Consider the following 16,048-nt stretch of genomic DNA (forward strand, 5'->3'; position numbering starts at 1 on the left):
CTGAGAATGTACAAGGCTCCGGGGCCAGTTCCGAGTTCACTTACTGAGACCCCTCCCCAGCCTCAGGAGCTCCGACGTGCTTGGGATCCAGACTTCTGAGGAGGGGTGCTGCCTGACTTCCCTGACAGCACAGACGCAACGAAGCTGGCTCAGGAAGCACCCTAAGAAGCAGGTCCCCTTCCCCCAACCAAACTGAGACCTGACCTGGGCCTTGGGTCCAGCTGTGACCCCAACCCCAAGCCTTTAAGCCCTCCACCCCAATACACTGCCCTTTTGTCACATGGGGAATCCCCGCCCCCAACCCTCAGCCTGAGACTCTTGCTACCAGAGGTTGTTCAGGTAAGGCCTGGCCCAGTACTTAGGGCCAGAGGGAGATTTTTTTTTTTCCAAACAGCCTTATTGAGGCATGGTTTACACAATACAAAATTCACTCATGTTATGTATACAATTAATCTAGTGATTATTAATAAATTTACAGAGTTGTGCAACCATCACCGCAATTTATTTTTTTTAATCACAGCAATCTAATTTTAGAAATTTCCCATCACCCTAAAAAGATCCCAGAGGTAGGTTTTTAACTCTTCCTAAATTCTAGAGTTTAGGAGCCCCATTGGCACCCCTTCTCTCTGGTCCTGTCTGGGAAGAGGACATGAATGTTCCCGGGGATTGAGTTCTTTTCCCACCTGTGTGCAGCTCTGATTTCTAGACCTTCTGCTTGACCTTTGCACACACTGCCTAATAACCCAGGGCCGAGGCCTGCCTGGCCTCCTTGGTGCAACCCTGAGATGGACAAGCCATTGAGAGGGGCCCGGGGGGAGGGACGAGGGTACTCATTTCAGTGGGCACCTTTCCTACCTATTGATTCCAGTATTGCACCGAGCGCCCACCTTGAACTTCATCCCACCCCCAGGAAGCACATGCGCAGTTTGGCTTTGCAGGTTGGCTGCACCAACGTCAGTGCTTCCTTTCCACTGAGCATCGCAGAAGGCCAGTGGGTACAAGCACCAAACCTAGGGCCCGGGCCACAAAAGGCCCACCTTCTACCCGGGCAAGTTTTCAGCAGCCCAAGCCTTTAGCAGGAAGCAGTTTTCATGTTTTAGCTCATTGAATGTTTGCATCCATCCATAAGGTAGATGCAGTTATTTCCCCCAGTTTACAGATAAAGCCACTCAGGCACAGAGATGTCACGTGCTGGCAAAGCTGATTAAGTGGCAGAGATGGCTGGGACCCAGGCAATCCAGTGAGAGAGCCTGGCTTTGACCTGTCCTGCGCCTTAGTAAAGCTTGTCGGGTAGTTAGCACACTGCCTGGCACGTGCTCATAATGAAAGGGACCTGTTATTATTGTTGCTATTGTTGAGGGGCTAATATGTGCCGGAGGAGAAGCCAGAGGCCTGACTAACCAACACCCACACAAAACACACCTGGCAGCCGTGTGGGTCGGTAGGGCCTGGAGCCAGAGAGCAGCCTCTCATCCTGGCTGCGTCCCACTGAGAGGCCGAGGGAGGTTGCTCCCAGCTCCGGCCTTCAGAGCCCAGTATTCCTGACATCCTCTAGCCCACCCCTCGCATTGCACTGATGGGTTCTGCAGCCCAGAAGGGGACGTGATTTGCCCGAGGTCACCCAGAAAACGTTTTGACTCAAAATCCTATGCTCTTTCTGGCTCTTGGAAACCTCCCCAGAGGATTCCCTGAGCATCTTCCAGACTTGGAGCATCCTGAATGCTGGTGCATGGAAGGGAGAGCTGAACCCTGTGGAGACTTGAGCAGGAGCCTGGCTGATGGACAGGGAGGAGCTGCAGGCTGCTTTGCATGGCCAGGGAAGCCGGAGCTGGGCTGTGGTCAGGGCTGACTTAATCAGGTAGAGGCAGGCTCCTGGTTAGAGAAAGCTGTGCCTGCCAAGCCAGAGACTTAAAAGTTAGTGACTGGGAGGGCCCCATCCCCACCCACAGCGGGAGAGGGCCCCGTCCCCACCCACAGCGGGAGAGGGCCCCGTCCCCACCCACAGCGGGAGAGGGCCCCGTCCCCACCCACAGCGGGAGAGGGCCCCGTCCCCACCCACAGCGGGAGAGGGCCCCGTCCCCACCCACAGCGGGAGAGGGCCCCGTGAGCCTGTCTCACCTGGCCAGAGACACGCAGAGACCTGCCACACTGCAGGCAGCCACCTCGGGAGCCAGAGGACAGAGGACATGGGTTATCCCCACCTTGTCCCACACCCAGTACGAGTGGGTAAAGCCCCCACTGTGTGTTGGGCACTGTGCTAGGCCCTGCGAGCTGTGTAGATCTTGGTGGGCCAGAAACAGGGAGACGTAGGTGTCTCTGCTTGGAATCCTCCAGAAGCAGATTTGGGGGTGAACATTTGAGGTCTAGCAGTTTATTTGGAGGTGACACTGGTGAGGGAGTGAAGGCAGGCAGGGGAGGACAGGCAGCCAAAGGTGGTGCGTTACCAGCTACTGGACGTCATCCTGCAGGGCACTCTGGGAACCAGTGAAGCACTCTGGGCCGCAGGGCGGTCCCACCCAAGGGTGGGCATGGGCACCAGGCCCCCTTAGCGGGAACCGAACCCGCTCTCTCTGGACCGCAGGCCGACGCTCTAACCGCTGAGCCAGGGCCCGCAGGCTTTCCCTTAACCCTCTCCTCAGAGGGACCTCCCTTTCCTTCTTCATCTTGGCAACCTTTTCGTTTTCCTCACAGCTCTTAACCCAGTTTATCAATGTGCTTTATCTGGTTTTGTTCATTGCCCCTCCCCCCCTCTGGGAATGAGTTGTTTTACTCAGTCCTGTGGCCCCAGGGCCTGGCACATACCAGGTGCTCAGCAAATGCTAATGACAAGCGGAGAGTGCAGCCTGGCAGGTGCGGGGAAGGCTCACCCAGCCTGGGGCGCTGGGGCCGAGGCGCTTCGCCAGGAAGAGCGAGGAGACTGGACCGCGCAGGTTGCTCTAGGCTGAGGTTGCCCCAGTTGGAGCTGCCAGGAAGGCCTGCCTGCAGGCCAGGGCCCTGTGGTCCTCTTCCCAGGAGGATGGGACTGACCAGTGCACCAGGGATGAGGTGGTTCAGCAGCCCCTGGAGGTGCACAGACCAGGAGTCAGGGGAGCCTGGGAGAGAAAGGGGGGCCCCTGGGGCTGGAGCTGTGCAGCTGCCCGGGGCAGGCCTTCCTGACAGCTTCAACTGGGGCAACCTCAGCCTCGACAGGACAGCTCCAAGGTGGTGAGCATGGACTTAGGAATCAGCTAGCACAGTTCGGGTCTCAGCTCTGCCACTGTCTGTGACTCAGGATTTTATGCTTTAGTTTCCTCGTCTGGAAAGTGGGAGTAATGAGGGTACCTGTTCTTGGGGCGGTCAAGAGCAGTGAGCTCGGGTACGTGAAGTAGAGTCGCGCGTGCCTTGCTCTCAGACTTGGGCCCGCAGGGGAGACAGGAGGTGGAGAGACACTGTCGTCCAGGTCGGGGAGGACGGGACGCACATGAAGTGATCAGGCAGGATGCTGCCAGCCAGAGCATGCAGGCTGCGATGCCAGGGGCTTCCTGGCAACTCCGGGGATGTCACAGAGAAGGGAGCAGAGACCAAGGTTATCCTCATAAAGGGACAGGAAGTGCCCGAGCCATCAGCTCTTTCATATTTTACACGGACATCCTAGCTTGCTGACTCATCTGTAATTATCAGGGAAGACCTCCCGGAGGAAGTGGCACTCCACTGAGCTTTCCTGGGGGAAAAGGAAGGGAGGGAGGGAGGGCAGAGACCCAAGGTCTGCCTGGAGGACAGCGCAGGATAATACCGCAGCTCTGTCCAGCCCCCCAGAACCACCGGAGCCCCAGGCCTGATTGCCAGTAGTCGGCGTTCGCGGATTCATCCAGCAAACACCGACTGTGCCCGCCCTGTGCGGGGCCTGGGAGGCGTCGGTCCCTGCCTCCTGGAACCTAGAGTGGAGGGGAAGAAACGGCAGTCAGAGTCGGGATAGTAATGGCAAAGGCTCCCCAGGGAGCGGCCGGGATGCTGCTCTAGGCTGGAGCAGGGGGCTTACAAGCCCACCCACACTTGGGTGGGGAGTGGCCTTGGGCGAGGGGGCGAAATGGAGAAGGAGAGAGCGTCAGACTGTACAGAGCCCAGGACAGCACCCACCCAGCATCATTGTCCCCAGACTTTACACGAACTCTGCTGGGAGAAACTGCCTCTCTGGAGACGGGAAGCCTGCCCTGGTAAAGCCAGGCAGCCCTGGGCTGCAGTCCCGGCCACATGTCCCTTCCGGGGCAGCCGGGGCTCGGGTGAGGGACACAGGAGAGTCGGAAAGCACCCGCCCCTCTGACCGCATGGTCACCGATGGTCACCGATGGTCACCGATACTGCCTCGTGTCACAGCCAAGTTTCCTCTTCCCGGAAGCTGTGCTCACTCACCCCAGAGCTTACGTTGTGACCTCCCTAAGAAGGCTCTAGAACTGGGTGGTGCCATTTTGGTATTTCTAGCCCTGAGTCTCTGCCTTCCTTTTACCTCTCTCCTCGCCACCGACTCCAAATTTAGCTCCTCTGTCTGGATGTTACGGGCGCCCTCCTCAGCCACAAGGTGGTAACGGATTTGGGTGCCACAGCATCAGCCTCTCTGGGCACAGCCTGGGGGTACATGAGACCCCTTTCCTCCCCAGGAATTCAGCTTTTTCACCCGGGGCAGGAATTTCAGCTTCTCTGGACTGTCCCCGTGGTCACAATGGGGCCCATTCTCCAATCCCTGGAAAACACAGCCCCTGAGGAGAAAGGACGGATTATTGCTGGACACAAGGGCCCTCAGTGCCGCAGTGCAGATCAGGGCACAAATGGGGGCAGAGAGCAGCGTTCATGCCCCTCTGTCTGCCTTCCCTGGAGGTCACTGCCCCTGAGACAGTTCCGTGCAATGGCTCTCAAAAGCCAGAACAAAAACCGAGCTAGGGGCTCCACAGGGTGGAAAACTCCCCCAGCATTCTCCAGACCTCAGCTGCCCTGACGCCCCTTTGCCCAGACCCCCCTCGCCCGCTCTGGACCAACACCCTGTCTCACTGCATAGGTCTCCCAGAGAATTAACTGCCCCTGAGGATACTCAGAGTAGCCTCATTTTAGAAGGGAAAGACGGAGGTTCTGAGAATGTGTCCGTGTTTCTAAAACTTTTCCTGCCACAGTGAGAAAGTTTACATCACAGCCCAGTACAGATAGACAGTCAGACAGGTGGTCGACAGCTGAAACAGAAGTTTCGCAAAACATTTAACCTTACGATGGGTGACTTGATCGGTCAGTCTACTCTTTTTTAAATGCTTGTCAGGGCACACTAAGTTAATTTCAGAACTCACTCTTGGGTGACAGCCTGTCATTTGAAAAGCACCAGACTGAAGCAGATTGCCCAGGTTTGCCAGCCACTGAGGGGCAGAGCCAGGCCCAGAACCTCTCGCCCGCCCCGCCGCCTAGCTGTCTACCTCGCCCGTGACAAAAATCGTCCTCGGTGCACCCAGACATTACTCCCTGATTCTGAAACCTTCTGGATCTCCCAGCCGGACAGCAATGTCCCTCCTTCCCCTGCCCCCTTTTCCTGACCGTCCCCCTGCTCACCCAGTCCCTGGTTAGAGCTGCTTGTTCCTTCTGGAGCTTTACTCTCTACGCTCTCCATGGGTCCACACCCCATGACCCTTCAAGGCTGAGGTCAAGGCTCCCTCCTGCAGGAAGCTGCCCTGGGTGTCCTGTAGCCCCAGGATCTTTTCTCTGCACTTGGGGTGTAACCACTCCTGTGCCTCTTGGAATGTCTCCGAATGCAAGCTTTCTCATTGTGCTGGGTGGTTTTGTTCCTTCGACTGCACCCCAAACTTGCAGGCCAGAGCCCGTCCTACATGTCTCCGTGCCGGCGCAGGCCTTCGTGGGGTAGCCTGCAGCAGGAGCTGAAGACGTGCTCATTGGCTGATGACAGCAGTACACACCTCAAAGGCCCCAGGCCACTCCCCAGGCTAGGGTTGCCCAACAACTCCCCCAGCCCCCATATTCTAGGTACCACGCATGCCCCCGAGACCACTTGTCTTTCAAGGTCACCCAGAGCCACCTGGCAAACTGGCCAGCCTCTCAAGCAGTTCTGAGCGGCTGCAGGCCCTGCAGACGGGCGTCCTGGGCCGAGCAGCCAATGTCAGCCAGCAGACAGGAGGGTGAGAACATCAGGCTGGAGGTCTGTGCACGCGTGTCCTCCTCTGCCAGGACACTCGCTGAGGGAGCCACGCGGGCGGTGGAGGGGTGGGTGGCGAGCCACGGAGGGCAAGGCTCTGTGCTCAGAACGCCACCTGGCAGGACTCAGCATCCTTCCAGAGCCAGCCCAGTCAGACGAGGCTTCCTCTCCTTTCTCCCTTGCCTCGGTGGCTCTTCCTGGCTTGGCTTCTCATTCCGGGAACGCGGACCAGCAGGATGGTCACCTCCCTTCCCCAACAAGAGCCGCTCCTGCTGCTTGGGTGTCCTCTTCTTGCAGCCCAGTACCTGGTGGGCCTCAGCCTGGGGAGCGCTCGGGTCAGGACTGTCAATGTAGCTTCATGAGCCTGGGCAAGCCACATAAGCCCTCGGGACCTCAGTCTCCTCATCCATACTATGGACTAACACAGCCTCTGCCTAGTCAGCGCACTGAGGTCAGGTGCCTGCTGGGAATTTTCAAGGGAGGGTAGAGGATGGGGAGGCACAGGCAAAAACGGGGGCCAACACACACGGATCCCCTGCTCCCTCCTGCAGCCTGTCCCCTTTCTCTCTCCCACACCTGCCCCTTCCCTAGGATGTCCGGGGCAGGAGCACAGCATGTCTCCCCAGAGAAACGAAGGGGAAAAAAAAGAAGAAAAGGAAAGTGAGCCTTCTGGGTGCCGTTAGCGTGAAAATGTGGGCCCTTTGCATCTGCCGGTTTGGGGCTCAGGGCTGGCTGCTCCTTGAAGTTAAATGCATCCCAGTCAGAGTCCAGCACAGCCACCTGCAGTCAACGGCACCCTGGAAATATGATTGTTGCCACCACAATCAAGCACTCGGTGTGTAGAACAGGTTTTCCCTGGTGGACAGGGCTGGACAGAGAGCCAGGTTTTGGTGTCTGTGAAAACCAGGAACTCTGAAAGGGAGGCTGGCAGTGCCCCTCCCGGGCACTGTGCTGCCAGCACGGCAGTGAGGTCCCCCCGAAGAAGCCACTTCCGCCCTGGCTGGTCTGGCTCGGCGACGAGAGCATCAGCCCGCACACCAAAGCGTCACAGGTTCGATTTCTGGGGCAGGGCACACACCAGGGTTGCAGGTTCACTCCCCAGCCCTGGCCCGGCTCCTGTGGGGGGCAACCAGTTGAGGTGGCTCCCACATCACTGATTCTCTCTCTCTCTCTCCCTCTCCCTCCCTCCCTCTCTCCCTTCCACGCTATCTTAAAAAAAAAAAAATAATCAGTGGAAAACTATCCTTGGGTGAGGATTAATAAAAATAACAATAATAATTTTTTTTAAAAGAAGCCACTTCCTTTTGTTTTAGGGGCTCTACAGGCCTTTGCCATAGGGGTCGCAACTAAGGTGGGGTTAGGTCCAGGGATGAAGGAATAATGGCAAGGACAAGTCATCCAGCCTTTTCGGTGCTGGCACTATGCCAGCCCTTGTGCAACCGTGTGTTTCATCTCCCCAGTCCTAGGGGTTGGTATGGTTAGTGTCCTCATTCTACAGACAGAGAAGTAAGAGGCTCAAGAGGTGAAGCAAGCAGCTCGAGGTGACCACCAGTGAGCAAATAGCAGGGTAGGACTGGAGCCTGTCGCTTCTAGACCTGCCCTGTGAACCTCGTTCAGAACCTCATCCGGTGAGGAAGGGCCGAGAGACGAACTGTTTGTATCATGTGGGGTAGGGGGAGGCCTCAGGAGCTCCTGCTTAAATGGGGGAAGGGTGGTGCTGGGTAGGAGGAAGGCCTCCCATCTTTCCAGCCAGCTCACGCCTATGGACCACGGGGTGACCAGCTGTCCGTTTGTCTGTGACTTTTCCAGTTTGAGTTTGGAAGCCCCATGTCCTGATTTGCCTGAGATGGTTGGTCCCTGTACCCATGGTCTTCATCATCTCTGGACCAGTTGCAGAGAAGGCCAAGTGGCCTGATGTGAGGACACAGCCTGAGAGGCCTTTTCAATTACATTAGCTTCTGGCAGCGCTGGAAGGAGATGCTGGCCCTCGCCTCCCTCCCCTCCCTTCTCCTTCCTGGGGCTCCCTGGGTGAGGGTGATTCAGCAGCAGGTCGGAAGCAGGCTAGACTGTGACCAACCTGGAGTGGAGTCACCGGCGGGGGGGGGGCTGTCAGTACCAGCTTAGGGCAAGAATTGGAGCAAGGAGGGGAACGGAGGGTGATCTTGGCTCGTTCTAGAACTGGACCCCAACAGAGGGCTTGCTGTCCTGCCCAAGCCAGGACTGATTGCAGGGCAGCAGGAGGTAGGCATGCCAGAGGCAGGGAGCCCTGCCCTTCCCCCCCATGCCCCGGAATGTGACGCATGGGGAAGTCCCAGCCACTGGACACTTAAGCTGCTTCTCAGCATATTCAGCAGCTAAAAATCTGAAAGGGCTTTGCCACAAGGTGCCCACCCAGAAACTGCTAAGACTGGAGGCCAGACGCTGTGAAGGGAAGGGCCCTGCCTCTCAGTGGCAGCCCAGTGCCCCACTGCCAGGACTCAGCCTCCACTCTGAACCCCGTGTGCCTCTCAGGCCCCAGGGCCCTGTGTTCCCTCCCTCCCCTGCACCCAGTGCTCCAGGGGGTGGCAGTATATGGGGGTTTGCCTTGAGCCCCCCACCCCACCCAGAGCAAGGTCTGGGTTCTCAGTGCCCAACCCCAGCCTCACCTACTCACTGCAAGACCTTGAAGGAGTTGTCTAGCTTGTCTAAGTTTTGCTCTCCTCATCTGCAAAGCGAGGGACCATACCATCCGCATCAGTCTAGAGGTCTTGGGTGGGAAGGGCTGTACTCTGGTTGAAGGACAGGCGGGCCAGGGGAGTCACCTGGAAGTTGGTTTGACTCAGCAAGCACATTGTTCTTACAAACGTAAGTGTTGCTTAGGGGTAGCTGGGGTCTGGTGGTGCAGGGACTGGGGCACCCCTTGGCACCACTCCTGCCTGCATGTCAGGGTTGTAACAAAGGGGGTGGAGACTGTGCTTGGTCCCAGGTTCTCAGCCAACGCTGGCCCAGCCTCAGGACACCCTTCCCTGGGAGGAGGGGGTTTGTTGGAGATGTAGACAGGTTGAGGTGGGCCCCACATCTGAATTTGTAACCAGCTCCCCAGAGAATCCTGTTGTGAATGACCAGGCTCAAGGATTATTGACTTGGTCCTGGCACAGAGCAAGCACTCAGCTCCTGTGAATTATGTCCCTCTCCCACCTCTGAGCCTCAGCGGGCTCCCTTGTCACAGAATAATGACCTGTCTGTGCACCCCACCACTGCCACTACAGGGGCTGTTGACAAGCTCAGAGCATCCTGGGCGGCTGGCAGCTTGCATAGAGTGGGAGAAGGTGAGGAAGTTACCCCCTGTTTGGACTACTGGAGCCAGAGGATGGTCAGTGGGCCACTGTGATCTCAGGCCCAGAGGGCTTTTCCTACAGGACCAGTGGGAAAACGAGGAGGGAAGTGGGGAGGGACAGCTCATTGCTGTCCATTCTCTGCCCTTCCCTGGGCGTCACTCTGCAACAAAGCCGGAGAAACGGATTCCCTCCTCGGGAGTGGCAAGTCTGCTGGGCAGGCCGTGGCCACCACACAGACTATGCTCTCCTCCCCACTGGGAATTCTCCCCACCACTGAGCTTCAAGGGCACAGCCAGGCCTCTGGGACATAGTCTCTCCCTGTCTCCCGTCTGCCCCAAGGAGATGAAACTACAAGATGTGGGGAAGGGCACATGGGAACTCCCCCACCTTTCTAACCCTTTGAAGGCAATAGATTCAACAGACCCTCTTCCACCCCATCCAGCCTGTGGCGGGCTTGTAAAACACTGCCCTTCCCCAGGTTGGGTAACCTTGGGCAGTGGCTGAACCTCTGTTTCCTCATCTGTAAAATGAGGGTGATCTGAATATGGATGTGAGGATTGAAAGAGACGTGAAAGTAGAAGGGGATTCTCAAACAGGAGAGTGGGGTAGGGAGAAGGTATCAAAAACATAGGTTCCTGGGCCTCGGCCCAGCATTCTGATTCACCGAGTTCTGAGCCCAAACTTAAGGAATCATAGGACTCTAGGAGAGGGGGAGCCCCTCACCCTTCACTGTGCAGGTCAATTACCAAACGCCCCAAAGCCCAGGCTACCCTACCCCCAGACTTGGAATCTTGGGAGTCTGCATGACGTTGACACCTTTGTGAACCTGCTGCCCTTTCCACGCCAGGCCCCCCTTTCCAGCAGGGGACCTAGCTGGCCCGTTGGTTTTGACCAAAGCCCAAAACGGGCATTTTCTTTGATCCCCAGGGGAAATGAAAGGCATTTCCTCTAGTCTCCAGACAGATCCCCAGCCAGCTCCTGGGCCCTGAGCAGAACCACCAGCATTTTAGGGGCCTGTGAGGCTTCCCTGAAGATTGTGAATGGAAGGGCTGGTGGGAGGGGCCAAGGGCAGGAGCAGGCCCAGGAGGGCACCTGGAGGCAGGATTTGGGAAATAACCTGATCGGCGGCTGGATTAATCCCTGGCAGGGAGCTTGGGTCTCAGGCAGGGGCAGACTTTAAGCAAAGGATCGCACAAATATATAATTACTTGGAGGCCAGTTTGGAGAGGGGGGAGTGTCGAGGAAGATACATTAGGATACATTTCAATAGTGACTTAAAGGTCGAGTGGGCATGAGCTAGCAATGCCAAGAACTGGGAGGGAGAGCCCTGCAGGCGTGGGGAGCGCGCTCCCTGCGGGGACAGGGCCTAGGTTCCAGCAGCCAACCTCCAGAGCCTGTTTCCCTATTTTCAAAGTGCGTGGGAACCTGCCTTGGCCCCGGCACCCGCGAGGATTGCCGAAGGTGCCTAGGAAAGGGCAGAGCGGCCCATCGAGCCCCTCCCGTCGGGCTGGCCCGGGCGGGGCGGGGGTGCAGGCGGTGGGCGGGCGGGGCTGCGGGCGGGGCGGGATGGGCGAATCGTGCCCGAGGCCCGGCTGGCAGGGGATCCGAGGGCAGGCGCGCGGTGCGTGCGCTGCGGAGCGCGCGGCTCGCGGGCCGCGGGATCACATGAGCGGCGGCGCAGGGACCCACCGCAGCCCGCTCGTGGGCGCCCTGCAGCCGCAGCCCCGCAGCCCCGCGCTTCCACCCGGCCCTAACCATGTCTATCTGTTGTTGCTTCTTTTTCAGGGACTATGGCAGTTCCAAGAGGAAATCAGGTAAGGGAGACTCCGGGCATTGCCCCTCCGACCTCCTCCTGCTTCGTGCACGCGCCTCTGACTCTGGACTTTCTTAGGGGTGGGGTCCATGCCCACCTGCCCCGTGGTCCTGCGGAGCTGGGGTGCTCCCTTCATGCCCCTGGGATCTCTGGCACTCGCGTCTTCTCGGCCGCTGAGCCCCTCGGCTGTCCCCGGTGGGGGTGGGGGTGGGTGCATGCGGAGTGTGGGGTATCTCTTGGAGGGCCTCAGCCCCCACAACGTTGACAGCCGATCCTTCCTTCTCCTCCCCCGGGCTGCGGTGCCCACTGCTGGGCACTGCTGTGACTTCTCCTTGGGTCCTTCCCGTGCGGCAGTGGTGGAAAGGTTCATAGAGACGCAGCGTTTTCCCCGCGGAAAGGTGACATCCAGGACTGGAAGACGGGGTCGGACTTGAGTGACTGAGTTTTTCTCGCCTGCAGCGGAGACTCCCCCCACCCCCCTCCTCCAACTCTGTGTGCGTTCTGCCTGCGGAGGAGGGATCTGCGTTGTGTACTGGGCGCTGTCCGCTGGGGTCAGAGATCGGTTCTCTCCGGGTGGGGCAGGCTGGGCTCCTGGGCTCGGCAAATACCTGGTGTGGGCGGGTGCAGCTGATTAGAGGAGGGTGGCCCTAGGGGTTAGGGCTCTGTGTGTACGGATGGGGGTGGGGGTGTACTGGAGAAATTGTGTGGGCACATACGTTGCCTATATTTATGGGGGTGGTGAATTATATGGGTAAGCAACCATGGCGGGGGTCCTGGCCCTTGGGGGTGTAGGAAGTATGTATAAACATGTGCTCACGTTAATGGCTCCAGTGGGGAGGCATGTGTGTCCAGTGCGTGGGCCTGTGGGTCAGCAGAGGTGTGTGTGCCTGTGTGTGATGGATGGGGTGTGAAGGGGGGGGTAGGTGGAATTGCACAGTGGGTTTGTATGTTTTATGTGTACAAATGTTTGCTTATATGTTTATTGGGATGTGGAAAGTTGTGTCCTGGTTGATGTATTGAGGGGGCATGTGTGTATATGGGGTTGAGTGGGTCTACATAGTCGTGTGCTGTGAGGCTGTGTTTGGGTGCACAGATGTTGGGTATGTGTGCCAGTGTGTTGGGCTGTGTTCGGTTGTGAGTTTGAATCTGTGTTCATGTGTTTGTGTCCCTGTTGGGGGGGGGGGGGCTGTGGGATGAGGTGTGTGTGCATGGCCCTGTCAGCTGGTGCAGGCCTTTCCTTGTGACCAGGAGGGTGGCTTGCCTGTGAACTGAGGAGTTGCGATATCGCCTCAGCTGTCCCTTGCAGTCAGAGCCCCGGGAGGAGAACTGGGAAGGAGCTACAAACCTGGGGCTGTTCTGTCAGAGCCCCCTCCCCAAGACACTCGCCCTGGGCCTCAGATGTGCAGTGTACTGGTTGAGCCTGGGCTCAGATTCTGGCTGGGTGTGACCTTCAGCAAATTTCATAACCTCTGCTTCAGTTTCCTCATTTTCTTTAAAACAAAGATGATAATAGTATCTAGCTGACATGTAGCATATAACTACTATAGAATTATTAGTTTATCATCGTCCTTTCTTAAGCCATGAGACCTTGGGTGAGTTCCTTCTCAACTCTGGGTCAAGGGCTGGACCAGATAACTTCTCAGGTCCCCCCTAACCCCCCATCTCTGAAGCTCAGGTTCTGTGCTGCTTCCTAAGCAATGCAGGGCACCACCCAGGGAAAACCTCCCCCAGTGTCTCTGCCTTCCACTCTCAGGCCAGGAAAAGGATGGATGGAGGAGTTTAATTTATGTTGGTGTGCTTATGATAATGGCCACTTAGTGTCGTGGCTAAAAGTGCCAGCTCTGGAGCCAGACAGCAGGAGTTTAGAGCTTGGCTTTCCTCCTCTGAGACCTTGAGCAGACTTCTTACCCTCTCTGTGCCTGCTCTCTCATCTGTTAATTGGGGATAATATTCATACATATTGTAAAAAAAAGAAAAATGCATATACATTGTAATTGTTAATTTTATTTACTTTTATATGTCAACTTGGCTGGGCCATGGTGCCCAGAAATTTGGTCAAGCATTATTCTGAATGCTTCTATGAAGATGGGTTTTGAATGAGATTAATTTTTAAATGAGTGGACTTTGAGTAAAACAGATTACCTTCTATAATATGAGTTGGCTTCATCTGATCAGTTGAGGGCCTTAATAGAACAAGAACTGATCTCCCCTGAGCAAGAAGTAATTCTGCCGACAGACTGCCTTTGGACTTGAACTGCAACTCTTCCCTGAGTATTTAGCCTGCCAGCCTACCACAATTTTGGGCTCACCATGCCTCCATAATCACACACACACACACACACACACACCCTGTTCTGTTTCTCTGGAGAATCCCAATACATGCCCCATATGGTTATAATGAAAATTAGATAAACTAATATATATATATATATATATATATATATATATATATATATATGCTTAGAGCACTGCCTGCAACCTGGAAAGCTCTCCCAGAGTGATAGCTAGCTACTATTATTATTTAATGAGCATTTACTATGTGCCGGCAACTTTACACATGTTTCCTCATTTGCTGCTCAGAACCCTGTTGCGTGGTGGGTGGGATTCCCGTTTTACAAACGAGAAACAGGCTTTGAGAGGGTGGCTTCCCAAAGTCTGTGGCAAAGTGAGGATTTGAGTCCGAGTGTAGGGTTCTACCCTGCTCTGGCATGAAGCTCATGAAGCTTCCCAGGGTCACTCCAGCCAGGGACATTTGCATGGAGAAAATTGATGCTGTTCCCTATCACCACTTTTCACATTTTAGACCCCAAAGTTCCAGCTCCTCCTTGGAAGATCTCTTGGATGAATCTCTTACAGAGCACAGGGCCAAGACTTGAAACCAGGCTTCGGATGGTGGAGCCAGCAGGGAGAACGTTCTCAGGCAGCATACAGCCTTATGGTGGAGGCAGGACCGGTGACCTTGAAAACAATTAGCCTCAGGTTTCTGCTCCTTCCTGCATCTCCCCCATCCCACCATCCACCCTGTTGCTCAAGCCCAACATCTAGAAGTCACCCTTGACTCCTCCCTTTCTCTCACCTGCCAAACTGACCCCCAGATCCATCCAATTCTCCCACCTCCACCATCAGCCCCTGCTGGAAAGCCTCCCTCGTTTCTCCTGCTGACCCAGCTCCCTCCGTGGCCTCTCTGCTTCCTCCCTTGCCCTTCTGTGCTTCTGCCTACGCCACAGCTAGAGTGAGCACTTCAAAGCATGTATCAAATACAGTAATGAGCTCTTCTGCTTAAATCCCACCAAGGGCCTTCCCATCCTAAGCAAAATACACTCTCTATCCCAGCATACAGAGTCCTGCCATGCCTCCCCGGCTCCTGCCCTCTCCTGTGCCCGCACCCACTCCCACTCCAGCACTCTGTTCAGCCGTACTTTAAGCACATCATTTGTTCTCTCCACATAGCTTTCCACTTGCTGTTCCCACACGGCTAGCTCCTCCTCAAGATTCCTCAGAGAAGCTGCCCCTCCCCTCCACCGCCTGGCTGCCCCCTCGTCCCACCCTGCTGTTTCCCTGCACATCAGTAAGCACACTCTAATTATCTCTTAGATTTTCTTTATTATCTGTGTCCCACCACCGAGACCTTGCTGCAGGCCTCACACCAGTATCAGAGCGCACACACACGCACGTGCACATGCACGTGCACACACACGCACACGCTTGAATGGATGGGTGATGGCAGACTGAATGTATGTGTAAATGAAACTGAGGTCAGGAAGGAGAGATCACTGAGCCTCAAATCAGGGATGTTATCTGGAGAGAGGAGAAGTGTTTCTAGTTGGAGACAGTGAGCAAAGGGCTTTGGTAATCAAGAGACAGTACTGGCACAGAGGTGGGATGGAAGGATCGAGCATGGCTTGTTTGGAGATAAAAAAATTCGCAGCTGATCTTACCGAGCACCAGCTATATGCCAGGTACTGTATCAGGTGTTGAGGTTACAGGAATGTGTCTTCCTGCCTTCAAGGAATTTGCATTCTGCTGTGGGTGATGAACTGTATTTACAAGAATGTATATTAGACAGAAGGAGCGACATGGTTACCTGAAGAGCAGTCCAGGCCAAGGGCACAGAGAGTGCCAAGACCTTGGGTTGGGAGGGTGCTGGCCTGCTCGAGACGAGGCAGGGAGGCTTGTGGCTGGGGTGGAAGAGAGGGGAGGTCAGCCCTGACCAGTTTGGCTCAGCGGTTAGAGTGTTGGCCCACGGACCAGAGAGTCCCGGGTTCGGTTCCCACGAAGGGCACATACCTCGGTTGCAGTTTGTCCCTGGCCCCGTTTGGGGTCGTATGGGTGGCAGCCACTCGATGTGTCTCCCACATCGATGTTTCTCTCTCTCTTCCTCCCTCTCTCCTTCCTTCTGTATCTGAAGATAAATGCAAAAATGTCCTCGGGTGAGGATTATATATAAAAAAAAAGAGAGGAGGTCAAAGTGGTAGGAGGTAAGAATGGAGATGAAGCTGGGGGGGGTGGGGGGGGCGTCAGCACAGACCATGTGGGCCTTGCAGACCATTTTAAGGATTTTGACTTTCACTATGAGGTGAAGAGCCACTAAAGGGTCCTGAACAGAGGGGGCGGTGATCTGACTTAGATCTTAGAAGCATCTTGCTGACCGGTGGACTGGAGAGTGACAAGGCGAGGAGACACGAGAGGACTCCAGCAGCAGTGGAGGGCTGGACTTGGCTGGCACGGTGTAGGCTGTGAGCGGAGCTGATCTCG

The 16,048-nt window shown here is 56.1% G+C and overlaps 1 protein-coding gene across 8 annotated transcripts in view; it reads left to right on the top strand.

Annotated features, from left to right (window-relative positions):
* SH3PXD2A (SH3 and PX domains 2A) overlaps nt 1-16,048 on the top strand; it is a 249,334-nt gene that overhangs the window by 161,350 nt on the left and 71,936 nt on the right. For all 8 annotated transcript variants that reach the window (XM_036264874.1, XM_036264873.1, XM_036264875.1 and 5 more), the window contains one exon: nt 11,266-11,294. In XM_036264874.1, coding sequence (XP_036120767.1) covers nt 11,266-11,294 — 29 coding nt within the window. The remainder of the gene's footprint in view (nt 1-11,265; nt 11,295-16,048) is intronic.

The sequence above is a fragment of the Molossus molossus genome, unplaced genomic scaffold, assembly GCF_014108415.1.
Source record: "Molossus molossus isolate mMolMol1 unplaced genomic scaffold, mMolMol1.p scaffold_m16_p_17, whole genome shotgun sequence".
NCBI lineage: Eukaryota > Metazoa > Chordata > Mammalia > Chiroptera > Molossidae > Molossus > Molossus molossus.